The sequence below is a fragment of the Canis lupus genome, chromosome 21 (genome assembly GCF_011100685.1).
Source record: "Canis lupus familiaris isolate Mischka breed German Shepherd chromosome 21, alternate assembly UU_Cfam_GSD_1.0, whole genome shotgun sequence".
Classification (NCBI taxonomy): Eukaryota; Metazoa; Chordata; class Mammalia; order Carnivora; family Canidae; genus Canis; species Canis lupus.
In genome coordinates, this window is record NC_049242.1 from 13,093,405 (window position 1) to 13,114,299 (window position 20,895).

The 20,895-nt window shown below is 44.4% G+C and overlaps 1 protein-coding gene and 1 long non-coding RNA gene across 8 annotated transcripts in view; one reads left to right on the plus strand and one right to left on the minus strand.

The window, feature by feature from the left end:
* The window catches only part of ME3 (malic enzyme 3), a 293,266-nt gene that overhangs the window by 183,508 nt on the left and 88,863 nt on the right, over positions 1-20,895 (plus strand). For 3 of the 5 annotated variants that reach the window (XM_038568363.1, XM_038568360.1, XM_038568364.1), the window contains exons 2-3: positions 6,753-6,886; positions 9,833-9,982. In XM_038568363.1, coding sequence (XP_038424291.1) covers positions 6,756-6,886; positions 9,833-9,982 — 281 coding nt within the window. In that variant the 5' untranslated portion in view covers positions 6,753-6,755. Of the gene's footprint in view, positions 1-85; positions 167-6,602; positions 6,627-6,752; positions 6,887-9,832; positions 9,983-20,895 lie in introns of those variants that run through there. The other 2 variants (XM_038568361.1, XM_038568362.1) reach the window with 2 other exon arrangements.
* Positions 12,051-17,370, minus strand: LOC102155629. Of its 3 annotated transcripts, XR_005375532.1 has the most exons (4): positions 16,513-17,370; positions 16,299-16,414; positions 12,643-12,820; positions 12,051-12,331 (listed from the first exon to the last, which is right to left on the minus strand). It is a non-coding gene; the product is annotated as an uncharacterized LOC102155629 (long non-coding RNA). The 3 variants fall into 3 exon arrangements; XR_005375530.1 differs by having other exon boundaries at positions 16,299-17,363; XR_005375531.1 differs by having other exon boundaries at positions 12,051-12,302; positions 16,299-17,282.

The window sequence follows — 20,895 nt, forward strand, 5'->3', positions numbered from 1 at the left end:
GAGCAGACGATCACAGTCTTTACCAAGTCAGTGAACAGTTGCCTGCCTAATGGTGTTTGGTGAAAGTGCTCTGTCTCCAGGGCTGGTGGTTTCCTGCGAAATGATCAGGGACCTCAGTTGTACCAGCTTGCAGAGCTGGTGGCCAGCGCAGGGGATTTATGAACTGGTGACTTGGGGCTTTGATGAAGTAAAAGTTTGGGATTTTATGTGTGAAGAGTACTTAGAGAATTCTCTGTGAGTCATACTTTCAAACAGAGTGGAGCCTATCTTAGGATAGATCTTTCTTACAGTTCCAGCACTACTTCTGAGAGGAAGTACAACTCTTCAGGATTTTCATGAATTTGAGGTGTCATTATTGTTTTTTAAAAACACTAGAGGAGTCTAGTAATTATAGTTTCAGAGAATTCAATTTCAAAACATAAATAAATTTCAAAACAAAGAAAAAATTGGGACTAACTAAGGAGTCTAGCTTTTATTCACTTCTTTTCTTTATTTTTCTTTCTTTCCCCTCCTCCCTTCCCACCCCCACCCCAACTCACATTTTCTGAGGTCCTTGTCACCAAGGTCCTGACAGGGAAATACTGTAGTGGCAAGAATGCTGCCTGTGATCAACTCTTGGTTCTGTCACATGCCTCTAGTCAAAGAAATGATTACAAGAAAATGATCACACCAAATGGACTTACTGATTATAGAATGCATCCTGGTTAAGAGCAATAAAATATGGGGAATAGCTATACAACTTCCAGAGCATGACATAACCTCTCTTGCTTATTAGCTTTCTCATCTACAAAGTAGAGGTTGTAAAACTTCCTCACAGTGTGGTTATAAGGAGACAGTAAGATTGGATATTTGTTAGAGTCCCTTCTTTGGAGCTGATAATAGCAACAGCTCTAAGGTATAAATGATCAACATATGGTCTCCCTAATGTTGGTCAGGGTCATTACTGAACCCTTTCTAGAAGAGCTTGTAGTAATTATAGTAGATGAGGTCTTCTTCAGCTGGCAGAGCAATGCGGGCAGCTCTGGTGCTCCCTACCTTCTCAAGCTTACCCTCTCCAGGAGGTCTGGGGGAAGCTAGACTGCCCTCCACACAGTCTAGGTCTCAATCATCATCATGCACCCAGTGTTCTGCACTTTTAGGAGGGACTAGCATTGATTACCTGGGGCTCATTAGGAATAGAAGGCTTAACCAAAGTTGTCGCAGGTATCATCAGCCTTGGATACAAAGAAGGTCGTATTAACAATATTAATTATTAATTAAGAGCTATTCCAGTTCCCCATGGGGATTCTGGTCACTTCCTTGTAGATGTCCTACACGCATGACAGCCACTCAAGTGCTCATTACTGTTGTCACTGCTAGGACCCTTCATGAGAAAGCCAGAGGGCTGAGGAAGCCAGGAGCTTGTAGGTCCTGCTGCCTGAGTTCTACATAGAAAAGATCTCTTTTGGGAGATCTTTTGCCACCCATGGGTGGCACCTTATCATGTTGGGATAAAGGTAGAACGTCCCTGGTCCCCATGCCTCACAGTGTCCCTTAGAGAACAGTCCCTGAACTCCTGCCAGCAGTCTCTACAGGGCTTAATGGGGCCAGGGAGCAGATAGATCCCATACCGTCCCACTCATTCTCCATCTCCCTGCTAATGCTCAAACCAGAAAAGGCTTGTTTGTGAAAGACTTTGGTTAAGAGAATGAAAAGACAAGCCACATACTCAGAGAAATATTTACAAAATACATGTCAGATACTAGACTTATATCCAAAACAAGCAAAGAATTCTTTTAAGACAGCTTTATGGACTTATAATTCACCCATTTAAAGTGTACGACTCAGTGGTTTGGAGGTATAATACATTATTCATGTTTTAAAGTTGTGGGAAAGTATAACAGAATTTGCCTTCTTAACCATTTTTAAGTGTACAATTAAGTGGCATTAAGTGTAATCACAGTGTTGTGCAACCATCACTATCATCATCCCAATATGTTCATCATCCCAAACAGAAACTCTGTATCCATTAAGCAATAACTCACAGTGCCCCTCAGCCCTTAGAGATCGCTAATCTCCTTTCTAGGGGTACTTGGCTGGCTCCATTGGTGGTGCTTGCAACTCACAATCTCAGGGTTGTGAGTTCAAGCCCCACGTTGAGTAGAGCGATTACTTAAAAAAATATAAGAATAAAAATTTCTAATCTACTTTCTGTCTGTTTTAGGTATTTGCCTGTTTTAGGTATTTCATGTAAGTGGAATCATGTATTCGTCCTTTCATATCTGGTTTATTTCACTTAGCATGATGTTTTCAGGGTCCATCCACATAGTAGCATGTATCAGAACTTCATTCCTTTTTATGTTTGAATAAATCTTCACTGTACACATACGCATCTTGTTTACTTCTATGTTGGATTGATTCCACCTTGTAGCTATTGTGAATAATGCTGCATTGGATGTTGACGTACAATTGTCTGTTCAAGTCCTTGCTTTCAATTCCTTCAGAATTATACCCAGGTGTGGAATTGCTGGGGTCATATTGGTAATTCTAGGTTTGGTTTTTTGAGGGACTGCTAAACTGTTTTTCCATAGAGGCTGCAATGTGTACAATGTGTACAAAGTGTACAAAGGTTTTAATTTTTCCACTTCCTCACCAACACTTGTTATTTACTGTTGTTTTTATTCCAGTCATCCTAGTGGGTGTAAAATGGTATCTCATTGTAGTTTTGATTTGCATTTTCCTGATGATTAATGACGCTGACATTTTTTTTTTTCATGTGCTGTTGGCCATTTATAAATCTTCTTTGGAGAAATGTATATTCAAGTTATTTATTTGCCCATTTTTAAGTTGGGTTGCTTTCTGTTGATTGTTCTGTTGTAGAAATTATTTATAGATCATAGGTATTAGACGCCTTATGCTATTTCCAAATATTTCTCCCATTCTGTAGGTTGTCTGCTCACTTTCTTAATAGTGTCCTTTTTGCACAAAAATGTTTGAATGAAGTTGATTTACCTAATTTTTTCCCTTTGTTATTAGTGCTTATACATCTAAGAACTCATGGCTAACTCCAAAGTCATGAAGATTTACCTCTATGTTTTCTTCCAAGAGTTTTATTATTTTAGTGCTTATATTTTAGGTTATTGATCCATTTTAATGCTCGTATTGGGTGTGAGGAATCCAAGTTAATATTCTTTTGCATGTGGAAATGCAGTTGTCCCGGCACCATCTCTTTAAGAGATTGTTCTTTCCCCAATTGAATGGACTTGGTGTCCATTTCTGAACTCTTTTTTTTTTTTTTTTTTTTTTTAAATATTTTTTTTTTTTTTTTTTTTATTTATGATAGTCACAGAGAGAGAGAGAGAGGCAGAGACACAGGCAGAGGGAGAAGCAGGCTCTATGCACCGGGAGCCTGACATGGGATTCGATCCCGGGTCTCCAGGATCGCGCCCTGGGCCAAAGGCAGGCGCCAAACCGCTGCGCCACCCAGGGATCCCACCATTTCTGAACTCTTGATTGTATTTTGTCACTCTGTTTATCTGTCCTATGACAGTACCATACTGTTTTATTTTATTGTGAAAATACCATACTGTTTTGATTACTGTAGCTTGTGCTACATTTCAAAATCTTTTTTTAAAAAAGATTTTTAATCTTTGGTTGTTCAGGGCCCCTTGCTATTACATATGAATTTGAGGATTGGCTTTCCTATTTCTGCAGAAGAGGCCATTTGAATTTTGATAAGGATTGCATTAAGACTGTAGATCAAAGACTTCTTAAAACTCAACAATAAGAAAAACAAAAAATGGGCAAAAAATCTGAATAGATACCTCACTAAAAGATATACAGATGGAAAATAAGCATATGAAAAAATGTTCAACATCAACATGTCAAAAGGGAATTGCAAATTAAAACAACGATAATATGCCACTACATATCTATTCCAGTGACCAAAATTTTAAACTGACACTACCAAATGCTAGAGACAGTATGGAGCAGTAGAAACTCATTCGCTGCTGGTGGGAATGCAAAATAGTGCAACCATTTTAGAAAACAGTTTGGCAGTTTCTTTAAAAGGCTAAACATAGTCCTACCATATGATCTAGCAATTGCACTCCTACATATTTACTCAACTGATTTGAAAACTTATGTCCAAACAAAAACCTGTACATGAATATTTATAGCAACTTTATTTATATTCACCAAGAACTAGAAGCGATGAATAGATAATCAGAGAAACAAACTACAGTACAGCCAGACAGTGTAATGACATCCCATGATGAAAAGTTATAGGGACACGTGGGTGGCTCTGTCGGTTAAGCACTAACCTAAGCCTTTGGCTCAGGTCACTATCCAATCCCTGAGTTCTGGGCACCAGGCCTGGCTCCCTGCTCAGTGGGGAATCTGCTTCTCACTCTCCCTCTGCTCTTCCCATCACCCTGCTTATGTTCTCTCTCTCAAATAGATAAAATCTTTTTTAAAAAATGAGTTATAAAGCCACAGAAATGGATAGATGAACCTTATGTGCTTATGGCTAAGTGAAAGAAGCTAGTCTGAAAAGGCTACATACTCTGTGATTCTAATTGACATTCTGGAAAAGGCGAACCTGTACAGACAGTAAAAAAAAAAAAAAAAAAAAGTAGTTGCCAGAAGTCCAGGGGAGGAAGGAAGAATAGGTAAAGCACATGGGGTATTTAGAGCAGTGAGACTATTTTGTATGATACTGTAATTATGGATTTGTGATATTATGCATTTGTCGAAACTCTTAGAACTTAACAAAGAATGGGTCTTAAGGGATCCCTGGGTGGCGCAGCGGTTTGGCGCCTGCCTTTGGCCCAGGGCGTGATCCTGGAGACCCGGGATCGAATCCCACGTCGGGCTCCCGGTGCATGGAGCCTGCTTCTCCCTCTGCCTGTGTCTCTGCCTCTCTCTCTCTCTCTGTGACTATCATAAATAAAAAAAAAAAAAAAAAAAAGAATGGGTCTTAATGTATTCAGAGTTTTTCAAATCATCTAATAGGTTGCTGGATCCCAGGAAGGAATGAAGATTGTGGCACAAGACTATAACTGTGTATTATAAACATATGATTCAATCTCAGTGAAGGAGGTGGAAGGAAAAGTGTTGACCTAAGTAACTCTAGAAATAGGTGGAGTTTGTAAAACTGAAGGCAAAAGGAATAGCTCATAAGCACTATACTCTGTGTATTGTTGTTTCCCATTGTGGCGTAAGTTAACAATTCTGATACTGCTATGTGTATATACTGGAATCAAGTAAGTATACAGGTGTCAGATGGCGGGAGCTAAATCTCTCATGGGTGGAGTGAGAACTTACAAATTAGCAAAGTGATGAGGCTAGAATGATCCATGTGGTAATAATGGATTAGAGACATTAGTATGAAGTTTTGTTTAGCTTAATATAGATTCATTTCCTTTCTCTTTCAGCTGAGAGGGATTAGAAACAATAAAACCCCAGTAGGAAGTATCACATGTATTAAGAGCCCAGATCCTGGGTTCTAGTGTCATGCTTCAAAGAAGGAATCAGGCCTCATTGGAAAAAAAAAGATTGATTCTAGGATTGGGGCAGGCACTATACAAGATGAGCCTGGAGAATCCTGTGCCAGAAAGTAAGAAGTAGATGAAAGAGAGGAAAAAAAGAAAAGGGAAGGGCAGGGATGGGGAGGGAAGGGTAGGGGAGGGAGGAAAGGAGGGAAGGGTAAAGAAAGAAGGGAGGTGAGGAGGGAGGAAGGAATTAAAGGAATATGTCAAAGGGATATGGCAGCCAACTGAAAGAGTTCCCAGTGGCCAAAGCTGGAACAACTTGAGTAACAAAATAAATAAAGCAGTATTAGATTATAATCCAAATCTAAAATAAATACCAATAAGTCCATTCTAATATAAAGAAGTGATTGAATAAAAATATATGAGGGAGAAAAGATAAATCTCCCATGCAGAAGAATTCCGAGAAGGAAGTCACTTTACAATGGAAAACCCTGACAAGCACTACCCAGCCAGGTGATCAGGGTTATCTCAACAGTGATAAATCGTGTTGAGAGTGTGTATCTTGATCTGATGTGATCAAAATGGCACTTCACCCTAGAGTCTTCCTTCTAAAAACCCATAACCCCTACAGAGCCATGATTAAAATATGAGACAAATGCCAGTAGAAGGGTACTGTATAAAATACGTGACTGATACTCCTTAGAATTGTCACGATCATCAAAAATAAGGAAAGTCTGAGAAACAGACAGAGGAGCCCAAGGAGACATGGTAACTAAATGTAATGTGGGATCATGCAGAAACAACAACAAAAAGGACCTTAGGTAAAAACTAAGGAAGTCTGAATAAATCATGACATTTACTTAATAATCATGTGTCACTTTAAATTTGTTAGCTCTCACAAATGTGCCGAACCAATATAAGATATTAATAAGAGGGTAAATTATGTGAGGGGATATATGGGAGCTCTCTGTACTATCTTATCATTTTTTCTATTAATCAAAAACTGTTCTAAAAAATAAAATATATTTTAAAAAACAAAAACTAACACCAAAACCCTGACAATGTAGACATTTTCCCCCATTTTTTCCAGGAAGAAGCTGAAGCTCAGGAGAGTCAAAGTAACTGGCACAAGATTGCACAGCTGTTATGGCAGAAGTGGGATTTGAATACAGAGCCCACTGTTGAATCAGTGACTTTTGCCCATCTGCTGATGGAACCTCTCTGTTTCTTAGTTTCACTCATATCCCTTCATGTGTGTGTGTTTCTTTCTTGTTCTCTCAGGGGATGGCCTTTACACTTGAAGAAAGGCTGCAGCTTGGAATCCATGGCCTGATCCCTCCCTGCTTCCTGAGCCAGGACGTCCAGCTTCTCCGGATCATGAGATACTATGAGCGGCAGCAGAGTGACCTGGACAAGTCAGTGCCTAAAGTCACCTCTCTCTACCCAAGCCCCGGTCTGAGCTGTTCCCTGTGGCACACAGGTTTTCTGGTACTCTCCAGAAGGAAAGGCTGAGATCCCTGAGAGATCCCAGCCCCAGCCCCGCCTTCCACACGGTGGTGGTCTCCCTGAGGGACAGGGCTTGTTATGACAGAGGCCTTCCCACTCAGAACTGGGAAGGGAGATGAACTTCTAACAGGTGGAATTTGGTTGGGCCCCTGGGAAGTGGTGGTATCCCAGTCAGCCCAGGAAGCTCTGATAGGGCTTCAGCAGACCGTGGTGGGGTTCATGGAAGGCATTTCACTCAGCGGGAAGAAGGGGAGCAGGCATGACAAATGTGTCAAGAAAGTGGTGGTACATGGCCCATGTCCCTGGAATAAGGGGAATGTTGGGGAGCAGAGCAGGAAATGCACAGTGATGCCTTGAAAAGGACCTAGGATGTCCTATGTTAGAGGTTTATGGGAACCGTTAATAACCCACCTGCCCCTCTGGGTTCTTCCAGTGGGGATAATACATGAAGAACCAACTGAGGGATCACAGGGTCAGCTTTGTCAGTTTTACTAAAGAAGGTAATGACCTCCCAGGTCACATGGCTATGAATTGGTACAGTCAGGATTCGAACACAGATAATTGGCTCCAGAGTCTGCTTGTACCTGCTTTGCTGTGCCATAAGCTGAGAGGCTTGTAGCTTGGTGGCTACAAGACCAGACTCTAGTATTAGACTTAGTTCAAATCCTCATTCTACCACTTCATAGCAAAAATCACACAGCATCTCTAGGTCAGTCCTCATTTGCACCATAAGTATACCAGTGGTATCTAATTCATGTGCTTATGATGAGTTACAGTTAAATGCATTCGTATTATAACGTGCTCAGAACACTTATCTAGTAACTGTAACTTATAACAGCAGGCACTGTATGAAAGCTTGTAAAATAAATATGGAACCTTGCTAAGGGCTCCATCAGAAATTTAGGGGGAGAATATAGGTTCCCTACATATCGATAGAGCTTAATGGCCAAGACTTGGGGTCATTGATGGTGTGGCTGTCCCCCTAGGGGCAGAGCTCAGCAGCACATCTGGGTGATCCTGCACCCACCTTCCCGTGTGCTTCCCCCACAGTAGCCATTGCTTCCAAATGTGGTGGATAAGGAAACATCTGCTTACCCCCTGCTCCCTCTATTCCTGAAGGGCTGAACTCTATGGATATCACTCCCATTAACTCTAAGGCCATATGCAGCCCTGGTCAAATATTCTCTCCCTCTTGTTTTTTCTGCTCATACTAGGTCTAGCTATGTCACCCTGAAGAGCAAACCAAAAAAGTACACAATGAATTCAACCAACAATATGACACATGCTCTAACTTTGAGCAACCTGAAGTTCCCTCTTTTGTTAAATTTGCAAAGAATTAAAGTCTAATGTGAAATCCTCTTTCCTAAAAATCAGAAGTCCCAAATCCTTACCCCTCTGTGTTTTGTTTTGCTTCTTTTTTTTTCAGCTAGATAGACCCTACTAATATGCCGGGGAAGACATGGCAGGGCCAGGGCAGCAGGGGACATGCCTAATCCTAGGAACCCCAGAGAGCTTACTCCTGAGGCTCTGTTGACTACTCTGACCCACTTATTCCCAGAATTCCTTATTCCAGCAGGTACTCAGGGAAATGCTAAGGAAGCTCCCCAGCTTCTTTTGGATAAGAGTAATGGTATACTGGTAAATGTTTACTAACTGGTTCTGGGGAACTGAGAGAGCCCTAATTTGAAGCATTTGCCAATTTCCATGATGTGAACACTCCCAACCATGACCAATTTTAAGTTACCAACTAGACATCACTGAATGTAGAATTGAGAAGAGACGTGTATAAATGGCTACTGAGTAAGGAAAGCTCACGTTAGTAATGAGCTCAGATGCTGGCTATTCTAAGCAGAAATCCTCGCTTCCTTCTAAAACACTATTTTTCCTTCTGAACTACTGCCTTTGGGGAGGAAGAAGAGGCCCCAAGAAGTCTGACTTCCCCACTGTCACAAAGCTAGTAAACAGCAGAGCTGGGATTCGAACCCAGGACCCTGGTACCACACCCAGGGATCATTCCCCTATTGGAATACCTCTTCCACCCTATTCCATGCCAGGGCTCAAGTGCCTCCAGGCTGTCCTAAACTGTTGTCCAGAAAGGGCATGGTTATCGGTAGTCACCTATACCCCATCATGAATTTCAGCCCCTGGGTTTTTTTCTCTCAGAACTGTGAGGGGTTTTTTTGCTTTTTCAGGACTGTGAATGAAAGGGTCTTTTTCTGGCTTAGTGATTTTAGGCTTCAGGGAATAGGTGAGAAAGAGAGTTTTTTTAGAGTATGCCCCCTGAGATCAAGCAGTACTCAGCCACTTATGAGCTTTGTTTCCAGTCCTGTGTGGTGGGAAAGTCCAATTCATATACCACTGGTGTGTTTGGGATTTTCCTTGACCCTACTCCACCCTAGCATGTTATTATTCTGTTGTCATTCATCAATGTCCACACAGTAATAGTACAACTAACCATCTTGCACCATGGTTGAGATTCTAGAGTCAGATTGCTTAGGTTCAAATCCTTACTCTGCCTTGAGACCTCAGGTGAGTTATTTCATTTCTCTGTGCCTTTGTCTCTCCTTATCTTAAAATAGTCAGCATTTTAATACCTACTTCACAAGCCTTTGGGAGTTTTAAATGAGTTAATGTAAAATATTTAGAATAGTGCCTATACCATGAATAAGTAAGCACATAATATTCTCCTCATTTCATAGAAAACAAGACCCATGCTTAGGGGAGATGGGGATTTGCCCATGAACGTGCCATTGTAACCAGCCACACGGGAGCCCTGGGTCTTTGCATCAAGGGCCCTCTGTGCTGCCACCTATGGTGCTCATGTGACCAGCTTGGTTCTTATCTCCCTTTCCAAGGTACATCATTCTCATGACGCTCCAAGACCGGAATGAGAAGCTCTTCTACCGAGTGCTGACATCAGATGTGGAGAAATTCATGCCCATCGTATACACTCCCACTGTGGGGCTGGCCTGTCAGCAGTATGGCCTGACCTTCCGCAGGCCCCGGTGAGCCGTCCTGGGGCATGGGCTCAGGGAGGGGCTGTCTCATAAAGGGGAATCAATTCTGTCTTCTGGCCTTGCTTAATGGGACTCTGGAGGCTCTTCCTGACTGAGCCAAAGGCTCGACAAGACATTTGATTTTAAGCACTTGCTCAGGAAATTACCCCATACACAGAGAAATGAGCCTAGAGAGTATATAGCCAGGGATAGTGGAGCTCCTCCACCTCCGGATGATAAATGCCCAATATGTTGTTCAAAGTTGGCCTGAGAGGTATTTCAGATTGTTTTTCTCTCATTATCCACCTACCACCCACCCCCACCCCCGCTTTTCTGGTCATCTCTACAGTGCCGACAGCTCTCTTGCCAATTCAGGCCAATGAATAATGGAGTGTTGGATACCAAACACTGAATTCTTTTGCTGACTCAAAGAACCAGTATTCATTCCTTCATTTGGGCTTGACTCAGATTCCACTTAAAATGTCATTTTATTAGGCAAAAATCTGGCATTATGGTTTCTTTCAGAGCCAAAGAATTTGGGGCAGTTTTCTAAAAAGATTGCTTTTTTTTTCATGATGTTCAGAACATATATATATTTAAAATATATAGAAAAGGAAAATGGGGGAGTATTTTTTAAAAATTCCTCAGTGTAAGGTGCCTGGTAATTATCAATACATATTTCTAGTGCTGACGATAAAAAAAGTTGCCTGAGTTTACTATATATAATGGAATCACTGTTTTGGTCTGTGTTAGAATATGTAAAGGTATAATGTACTGTGCAGAGATGCATAACTTATGTTTACATAAAATTTATAAATCTGTTTATAAATCATTTGGTATATGAGGAACGTGTAACCATAGATCTAGAACTTCTTTTGTTAATTTGGAAACACAGTCTTCTGGTTCTGAAGCCAGCACTTGGGGTGAGCCTGGCAGGCCAAGCACAGGGACTGACACTGGTTCTCTTCCTTTTCTCATCCTGCCATCAGTCTTGGCCAAGGGCAATGTGTCAGATCGCATCTCCTGGGGGATGTGCAGCCCTGGAAGCCCACATGTCCTCATCACTCAGAATAGCCATGCTCCTGCAGTCCTACGGGGAGTGCTGCACAGAGGCCCCGGAGCATTCTGGTCTTCAACCTACCTCTTTCAATAGGAAAGAGACTCCTTTTCTCTTATTCTCATTCTAAAACCAGTCTGGGCAGAAACCTTGGAAGCTGACAGTACATTTCTAAAGGATGCAGGACTCAATTTACTTCCCAGTTCCTATCAGAAAGGATCTTCCAGGCCCTCCTTCCTGCACAGTGCAGGTCAGCTCACTTCCCTCCTCCAAGGCCAACAGCAGATTCCAAGGCTTAAAGATACAAGCCCAGCACTTTGACAAAAGTAAGCGTGTCACCTCCCAGCTTCCTACTCAGAAATCCCATGCCCTAGCTACAGTGGTCTATTCCCCATGCCCAAAGATGCCTGGCATTCTGGCTCTCCATCCCTTCACATGTGGTCCTCTCTGCCTCCAAAATCTTCATAATCTCCTCTCCTCATTCTCTGTCCATTGGAATTGAGGCTAGCCTTCAAAGTCACCCAAGACTAGGCTTCTCTGCCTTCCCTCATCCACATGGGCTGTACAGCTCACTCAGCAGCCCCCCTCAATTCATCACACATACTTCTAATCCATAGTTACACTTTTTGGGCTTCATGGTTTTAATTATTTGTATATCAGCCTCCTCTACCAGAACACACATTTCTTGAGGAGGCTGGATACATGTCAGATCCATTTGTGTGAACTAGACCAGTGCTTGGCAAGCACTTGACACTCTAATGGGAAAGTAGCACTGTATATGGACTAGAAAGAGCTAGGTCTTCGCAGTCAGCCCTGAGTTTTAGTTTCCTTGATGTTGGGTGCGTTCCTTATCCTCTCTCAGCCTTCATTTCCACATCTATGAAATGAAGGTAATAATACTACCTACCTCACATAGACATTGTGAGGGGAAAATGTGAGGTGGGGAGGTAAGGGACCTGGCATAAATGTGTCAATTTGCCTTCCATGACTGTTACAGGAAGAAGAAAGAATTGCTAAATGTTGAGTAATATTATACATACACGCTTTTAAATTTTTACAAAGAAAATTGAATCATTGAACATTTAATGAACTCACATGTTTAGTAACTACAGACACAATTTGGCTCTTCCAGAACCCACTTGTTCCTCAAGTCCTTTAGCCATAGGCGTGCAGCTGAGATCCTGTGAAATGCAAGGCCATCCCACTTCCAGGCTGTATGGGGGCCCTTCTCCACAGATTCCATGGGCTAGATTGTAGATTCCATTGTGGATTCTAGATGGACCAGTAATAGGGTCAGGATCCTGCATATACAGAAGGCTAGTGAAGGTAAAATTTGCCTCCAAACCCACTCCAGAATCCAGAGAACACACAAAACTGTACTTGAGTTAATGGACATTTATGGAACAGCTACTAGATGCTGGGCATCATGTTACATGCTGTGAAATTACCCCCAAAAAACAAAATATGGTTCTTGACCTCAAGGAAATCCCTAGCACAGTGAGGGGATAGGCAATAATTATGTAAGTTAAATATGATAAAAGTTTTAAAAAGTAAGAGATTTAATAGAGGCAAAGAAGTACAGGAGTTTATGGGAGAGACAAATTTATTTTACCTGGGGGCAGTAGGAATGCTTCACAGAAGAGATGATATTTGAGCTGGTCCTGGAAGACTGATTAGGTATTCCATGGGTAAAGAAGGAAGAATGGCCATTCCAGAAAAGGGCATGGTATTATAGGCTTCATAGACACCTGTGTAGCCAGCTCACTTGGGTATCTCCCCATCTCCTGTGCCTGGCAAGGAACATAAGGGAAGGGGAGGTAGGCTTTACATCCATTGGCTTATAATGGATCCTCCCATGTCCTGTGAGGTTAGCAGCATCTCTATTTCACAGATGGAGAAGCTAAGGTGGCCAGAGGAAAGAAACTTGTCCAAGATCAGAGTTGAGCAACTGATGAAGTTTGAATTCTGACCTTGAGAATCAGGAAAAGCCACAACAAAGACGTGACATTTGAGCTGAGCCATAAAAGACAAAAGCAAAGAATCAACACAAAAGTATTTGCTTACAATGATCCAGACACACCCACCTCCCCCTTGCTAGAATATAAGGCCTCAGACCTCATGTGGATGAAACAGGAGAATAGAGAGATAGAAGAATTGGCCAGGGGCTCTGCCCAAAAAGAGGAAACTGCTTGGTGTCCTTCCCACCAGCCAAGGGGGTTGGAGTCATGAGGAGCCATGTCCTTTGGGTCCAGACCCCATTGGCAGTTCTCCAATGGGTCAGCAGTGGAGAAGGATGTGGTGGCTGAGTGGAAGACTCACATGGGTGGAAACAGGGCCCTGCCAAGGAGTAGAGCCCAGAGAACCAGGTCGGCCCTGAGTGGGTGCAGTTGGGGTGCTATAGAAGCTGGACACATAGTGTGGAAAATAAGCATGCCATCATTCCAGCAGGAGACCTGCAGCTGACCTGGAGCAGGAGAAAAGGGTGATAATCAGGATGCTTAACTGTTTACAAAAGGCCAAGTACTATCCTAAAATCTTTATATATATTAACTCATTTAATTATCACAATTCCCTAAAAGGTAGGTACTACTCTCATCACATCTACACGTGGGAAAACAGAGTCACAGAGAAATAGCTTGCCCAAAATCACTCAGCTCATAACCAGCAATGCCAGCACTCAGACCCACACAGTCTGAACCAGAGTGTGGAAAGGTTCCACTGCACACACTGCCTGCTGCAGTTTGGGACTTTGGTGGACATTTGGGGCTGGGTGCCCTTGCAGCTCCAAGAATGCTTGATTCCCCAGGGCTCTTAACATGGGGATTGCTAGGTATCATTTCCCGAGCCTCTCCTGGGAGAGAATAATCCAGCCAGGTTCTGGGCCTGAGGCTGTGCGGGGCCGAGGCAGGCATGGGCAAACTGAACTGGGTTCTTAGATCCTTCCCTCACACTCTTGGTATGGACTTCCCGCATATGTTTTGCACAAACCCTTCTTCAGATGATTGCCCAATTAAACTATTTGACATGTGTCATTCTGAGCTGTTGCTCCAGATTTCCATTTGGCTGCATTCCAGGTGTCGATTCCACACCTGCCTTGCTCCTGAAGGAAGTGAGAGTTTGGTCTCCACCCTAGCCCTGAGCTTCGTCTGAGGCCTGGCTTGGAATGGTTTTATGGATTAGCATCTGAAGGCAGGACAGCCCCAAGGCCAAGAGGGAGAGAGCCAGCTCCTTCTCAGTTTCTGAAATGATAAACATTCCTGCTGGGTTCCCAGGAACAATGAAGTCTTCTGTGAAAGGGCCTGCTCCCCCCTCCGAACCTAATTAGGTCCAGCTGATGCTAAAATTGAACTTCCAACATGCTTGCGACTCTACATCACCTCACGACCTTGACGGAGATGCTAGACTATTCAGGGGCACCTGAGTATCTCTGGGCAGAAGGTTCTGGGCTCCGTGGAACCTCCTCTGCCTCTTCCTGCCTCTCCCTTGGCACACCCTCTACATGTGCCTCCATGGGCCATAGAGCCTGCATAGCCTGGCTTGAAGGAATGGCCTTGAATGTTATTAACATATGACTCCGAAGAGATGCAAGCCCAGGAGGAGGCCAGACAGGAGTCCAAAATGCAGCTCAGCAAAGGAGGGGCTGCGAGGGGAAAGCCATTATGGTGTAGACTGTTGTCCAGTGTGAGCAAATACCCTACACGCATCGCCATCTTGACTAACCTTGTCTTCACCTTCATCCTCTTGGGCTCTGAGAGGATGCACATCCCCGTAACCCTAACATTTCCCAACCTCTGTGTGGGGTTCACCCATGTGCATGGTGAAGGCTGCGTTGCAGGTAGTGGAAGGAGCACGGACTCTGAAGCCAGGCAGACTTGGCCTTGCATCCCAGCTCCTGATGACTTCTGACGATCTGGCACCTGCCTCAGTCTCCTCGTGTGTAAAATTGGAGTGATGCCCCTTCATGTAGCTGCTTGTGAGGATTCAGTGAGATTCCACCTGCCCGAGCCACCCTCAGGCTCTGTCATCTGACTCTGAGTCACCTCCCCAACAGTCTCAACTGTGAACTGGCTGAGGGCAGCTCTGTCCTCTGAAGGGCTGTCTTGCTCTGCTGTTGGACACAGGCCTGAAATGATCTGTACTTGTGCGTAACGAGCACACCTGTTAGCAGGTGCAGGTGAAGACCTAGAGGCTGCGGCGAGCAGGAGAGGGGAGGGGAGGGAGTGGGCCTTGGCTTCACTGGGCGGAGGTTCTGTGGAATACACCTGAAGTCAGGTTTGGATTTGGACAAGGTCAGTAGCCCTGGGCGTTGAGCCAGGCTGTTGTCCTCCTTATCTGCAAACAGGTGGGGTTCTGCACCCAGGCCAGTAGCATGTTTATAGGACAGTAACGGCTACCATTTATTGCATGCTGACGATGCTCATGGTGGGCCCAAGGTTAGGTACTTCAAGTGCTTTATCCCTGAGCCCTACACAACCCCAAAAGGGGCTCGTTACTTCACTCATGTAAAACTAAGGCTAACTTGTCTAAAACACCACAGCTGACCCAGAGCCAGTTTTCTGTTTCTCCTGCAATCACAGTGGAGCTACTTGTGGCCCTGGCAAACATGATACCTCAGAGATAAAAATATTTGCATGCTTGCCTTCATGTAAGTTCCCTTGCATGACTGGCCTGCACACACAACAGACATACGCACACACACACTATATACCACGGTGGGCAGAGCACCAGGGCTGGAGTGCAGAGGGGATGGGTCAGTTCTCCCATTAACCATGTGGCCTTGGAGCCCAGCTACTCCCCCTCTCCAAGCCTGGATCACAGGGACTGTCCATCTTGTGGGGATCAGATGAGCTAAATGTGTGTGAATGTGCTTTATCCATTGTCCAGTTCCTCACAAGCTTCCAGGGACATTACCTTTTTCATTGCTTCTTCTTCACCCCAGCTCCCAAAAAGGGGTGATCAAGGCTCATACTCACCTCCTTGGGCTTCCTACTTCCCCCTCACTATGTCACACTGTTGTCTCATTTTGTTTTTGAATCCCTGTATGCTTGTTTTTACATTGGAACCTTTTTATCTTCAGCCATTTCTACCACTTCCATCACCTCCACCTCACACACACACACACACACACACACACACACACACACAAGGGCCCCAGGGCACGTGCTCTGCTTCCCAGATGCCAGCTGAAGCCATTTCCAGCCATACACAGGACCAGGGGACACCAACATCTTGACTTAAAGCCACTCCGGAAAACAAAGACAGCCTTACCTCAGCAAATGTCAGAAGACCCTTGATACCCAGGGACAGCCTCTGAGCCTGTCATAATCCGGACCCCAGCCCAGCTGGCAGTTGATCAGGAGCAGACACATACACCCCCAGCACAACTGGAAGGCAGGCAGAAAGCAAGGATCAGCACCATCAGACTGGTTGCCTCCTCCCCATCCTTAGGGCACCAAATCCTGATTCCTTTGGCTGAGCTCACTTGACATCCAGTTACACCAGGTTTCTCTGCCAAGCTGTTTCAGCTGTGCTGCTGGAAAAGCTCCCTGGAGCAGAGCAAGCACAAGGTCTGCAGCTGGGTCTGCTTAGCTTCACATCCTGCAGCCTTGGTGAGGAGGAGTCGAGAGACGTGGTTTGGAGCCCTCATCCCACACTTCCCGATGACCCTGTAGGCAAGTCACTTAGCTCCTTAGTCTCGAGTCAGAGTGTAGGGCTGGACTATATGGCTTCTGTGATCTCTTCCAGCTCTAACCACTTATGATCTAATAACCCAAACTCTATAACCAAGTGAGGAAGGAGATATTTAAATGAGCCACAGTCACATTATATAGCTGAGCCTGTTTCCCCTGCTGGTAAAATTAAGAGGGTCAAGTTAGAGCCATAGTTCTCAGTGATAACTGTGCATTAAAAGCATGTGGGAGCTTTAAGTCAGAATTCCTGAGGCAGGTCCCAGGCAGCTTTCCTTTTCAAAAGTTTGCCTGGGATTCTCATGGGCAGCCAGGGCCACAAACCACTGAGCTGGGTGACCTCTACAGTTCTTCCAGCTTGGATCTTCTGTGACTTTTGGGGAGTCAACCAGCAGTCTCTATTTTCCAGGCCACCCTAGCCTGGCAGTATATTGAAGATTAAGGTCATGATAATATAATGGAACCTCCATCTCCAACTCAGCCTTCAGCCAGCCTAACTGTTGAACCTGCTGCCAGATTCCCTCATGTCTCATTCACGGGATCAGTGGAGGAGGAGGCAGGGAGGAGTCTCCTGTGTGCTTCCTTCCTCCTCTCCCTGTTTCCTCCTGAAGCCCCCATCACTGCACAGCAGTCCTCCCTTTCCCAAACTGCACACTTCTCCGATATCAGTGGTTGATTAGACAGGAAAATGCATCAGACCAAAGATGATCAAGCATTCGACTGAGCACGTGACCAGCATGGCCTGGCTCAAAAGATGGGCTGGCCCAGTTGGAGTCCTTTTAGAGAATGTGAACAAGAAATGGGAAAAGGTACGTAGGGAGAATTTTGTGGTTAGGAAGAGAAATGAAGGCGAAAAAGATGCTATGGTGTAGACTTCAGAGTTGGGTGTGGTAAACCAAAAGCAAATGCCATGAGGGAACAGAAGAGAAGGAAGTAAAGGAACAGATCTGTGGAGAGAGGAAAACAGGGCATTTGGGAGAGAGAGGAAGAAGTAGGCAGAGCCAGTGCTGGTCTCTAGCTTTCCACTCCAGCTCCTGTTCACAAATTTACCATAAATTTTTCCCCGATGGTAACTTAAGCAAACCTCCACCTTAGATCACGAGAGCCAGGCCAAAAAGACTCTGTGGAGTTGGATCCAATTAGTGCCCTGAAGCCCTTGTTAATTGGGTGGGTGGAGTGAACCACTTAAGGGAGGGCATCACAGATTTAGCATGCTTTAGAGTCACCCCAGCTCGGTAAAACACAGATTCAGGGGGACCCTGAGGCTGTGGGGGGCAGGGACCACACTTTGAAAACCACCGGATGAAAAGCTGGCAAAAAAAGTTGCTCACTGAAACCTGGTTGGAGACCATGTGAGGGAAGCAGGAGTGGGTACTTCCAGGCGCTGCTGTGTGTTAGTCACGAAACCTGGGAGTCCTGAGATACAGGCTTTGGTCCCAGTTTTAGCAGTGTGACTGTCAGTACACTCTTCCCCCTTTCCGGACCTCAGTGTGCTCACCTATAAAACAAGAGAATTTTATTAGGTGATCTCAGAGACTCCTTTCAGGTCCAACCAACCCTTATAGTCTGTAAATTGTGAGCAGATGACAACACTGTAGCTCTGCATCTGCCCCTAAGGTTTCTGGCATTGAAGGGAGGAAGATGTAAAAGTAGATGAAAACACATACTTATCATTTTCTGACAAGAAAAGACTTGCAGGCTTATCTGCAGAAGTGTCATTTTGCTGAGAGCTCTGACTCACACATGGGCACCTTCCCAGGCAGACCAGCTGGGCAGCCCATGGTCTCTGTCGCAGGTTGTTCCTCGCTTGGGAATTGATGCTGGAAAAGATCTAAGGATGGTGGCACAAGGGATCCTCCCAGAGCACGAGGTTGTTCTGCTCTTATTTGACACGAGGGTCGCGTGGAGCAGGTTAGATTGTGTCTGGATCCCACATCACTGAAACACTCTGGAGCGGAGAGATACGGAGAAGGATCATTTATTCTTGTGTCTGAATCACACTGCTTTCAATCCCCGAAGATATGGGCTTTTTCTCTTTGTAGAGGAAGTTTGGAGATTGACATACAGAAAAGTGAGTTTGTTCTTAACAGTCTGGGACCCGCCTGGGACTTTAGCATCCCAAAGGAGCATCTGCTGTCTGGGGAGGACAGAGGAACCTCCACCCCACACCAGCCATCCAAGAGTTTGGGTGTAAGATCTACGAGCGAAGGTGGGAAAGGTTGAGCTGCCCCCTCACAGATGCAGAGATTGTATTTTTCTGCTCAAGCTGGAAGCAAATGAGCTTTATTAACTAGAACAGGATGTTCTGGGTTTGACTTCCTTTAGCCAAAGGCAGATTTCCCTGGCAATTTAAACAAACTGATTTTTGTTTCTTTTTTATGTGACTCTGTCCCTTTCCTCCTTTGTCCCTGGCAATCCCAGCCGTGGTGATCAAAAGGATAGGGGTGGGAGAACTTCCTTGCTGAGAAGGAAATACGTACATGCAGGCAGCAGTTGAGTAGCCCTTTCCCCAAGTAACCTTGATCTCTCATTAACCTGTAAATTGCACGGCAGCTTGTGTTTGCTCACGCCAAGTTAATCCAAAAGGAGTGGCTTCTTAAGAGATGCTGTGAACAGTGCAAATATTTTGAAAGGTCCTGAACTAGAGGAAGAATAAAGGGTCATTGTTGTAGAATTTCTTGAAGAAAGGTGAATTTCTGTTTGCCAGAAAAGAACTCCACCACCAGCTGGCAAATCCCTAAAAATCCACTATTATAGTCAGGTCCTTGGATTGGTTCATTGCACCCCCAGGAGTCCCCTCAGATTTTCCATGGGCCCTGGAGGGGTAACATTGAAAACTTCATCCATGAACTGGTTTCTTAAAGACCAATCTTAAACCAGAATTTCCTAAAACCATAGAGATTGCAGGCACCTCAGTGGCTCAGTGGGTTAAGTATCTCTTGGTTTCTGCTCAGGTCATGATCTCAGGGTTCTGGAATCAAGCCCTACGTCAGGCTCTGTGCTCAGTGAGGAGTCTGCTTAAGGATTCCTCTCACCCTCTCACTCTGCCTCTGCCTCTACCCTTACTCTAGCACGCATTCACTCTCTCTCTCACAAATAAATTAATTTCAAAAAAAAGAAAGAAAAACCTAGAGATTGGGAGTTAGGAAGGATAGGTTTTGTGTGAGTGGGAGAGGGTTGGGAAGGAATAGGTCAAGAAGATTCCATCTGGGATGCTGCAGAAGGAAACAAGGCTCCAGCAGGGTGCCCCAGTGTGGCCTCAACATTGTCTAGAGGTTACTGGAGGGCAACAAGTGAAAAAGCCAAAAGAATAAAAATCAGTGTGGGTGGTAGAAGACGGACTTCTCCACCTTCACAGCGCTATGAGCTTGCCTTCTGGACCACAAGCTTCAGGAGGAAAATTAACTGTGTTTGGTTTTTCTTTGTGTCTCCCATGACACTGAGCACAGTACCTTCAGGCACCTTCCGGAGAGAATACTTAAAGGCTGTCTTCTGATTAGGTTCAACAAACATTGATTAAACACCATCTTCATGGTTGACCACCATCAAATACATGCAGGATCCGAATGGAATAAGATAGTCTATTCAACGTCTCTGACTCTGAGGAATTTATAGGCCAACTGAGAAAAAGAGCATCTCTGAAGAAATATTAGCCAGTTAGTAAAGTGTGGTGTGCATTGCCTACTTTACTTTGAAAGTGTGCAGGTAATTCATTGTGGTAAAAACTTCCTGATCTAAACCTTGAAAAAAGGATTTTGATTCCCATCAGGAGGTAGCCCAGCACAGTCCCTGACATACAGAGATTTAGTGGATGAGTTCCTAGCAGGAAGAACTGCATAAGCATGACATGTGGCTGGAACAAGCCAGAAATAAGACTCTTGGTGCTGGGAATACAGAAGACACTGGTTGCCCCATCCTCTCCTTAACAAAAACCCTGGTTGTCTTTTGTTTTGTTTTGGTTTTCAGTTATCTTTCTTTCCCCAAAATGGTCATGTGCTTTGAAGAAGTCTTGGTCTTTCCCAGCACCAAGCAGTGGGTCCTGACTAATCCCCACCAATCACAGTAGAGTCAGTGACAGTTCTGGCCCAAAGACATGTGAGGGTAGTCTGCTGAGGACTTCTAGTAAAATTTTTCTTGTCACAAGAGAGCTCCTTCTTCCCGGGACATTTTCATGTCTG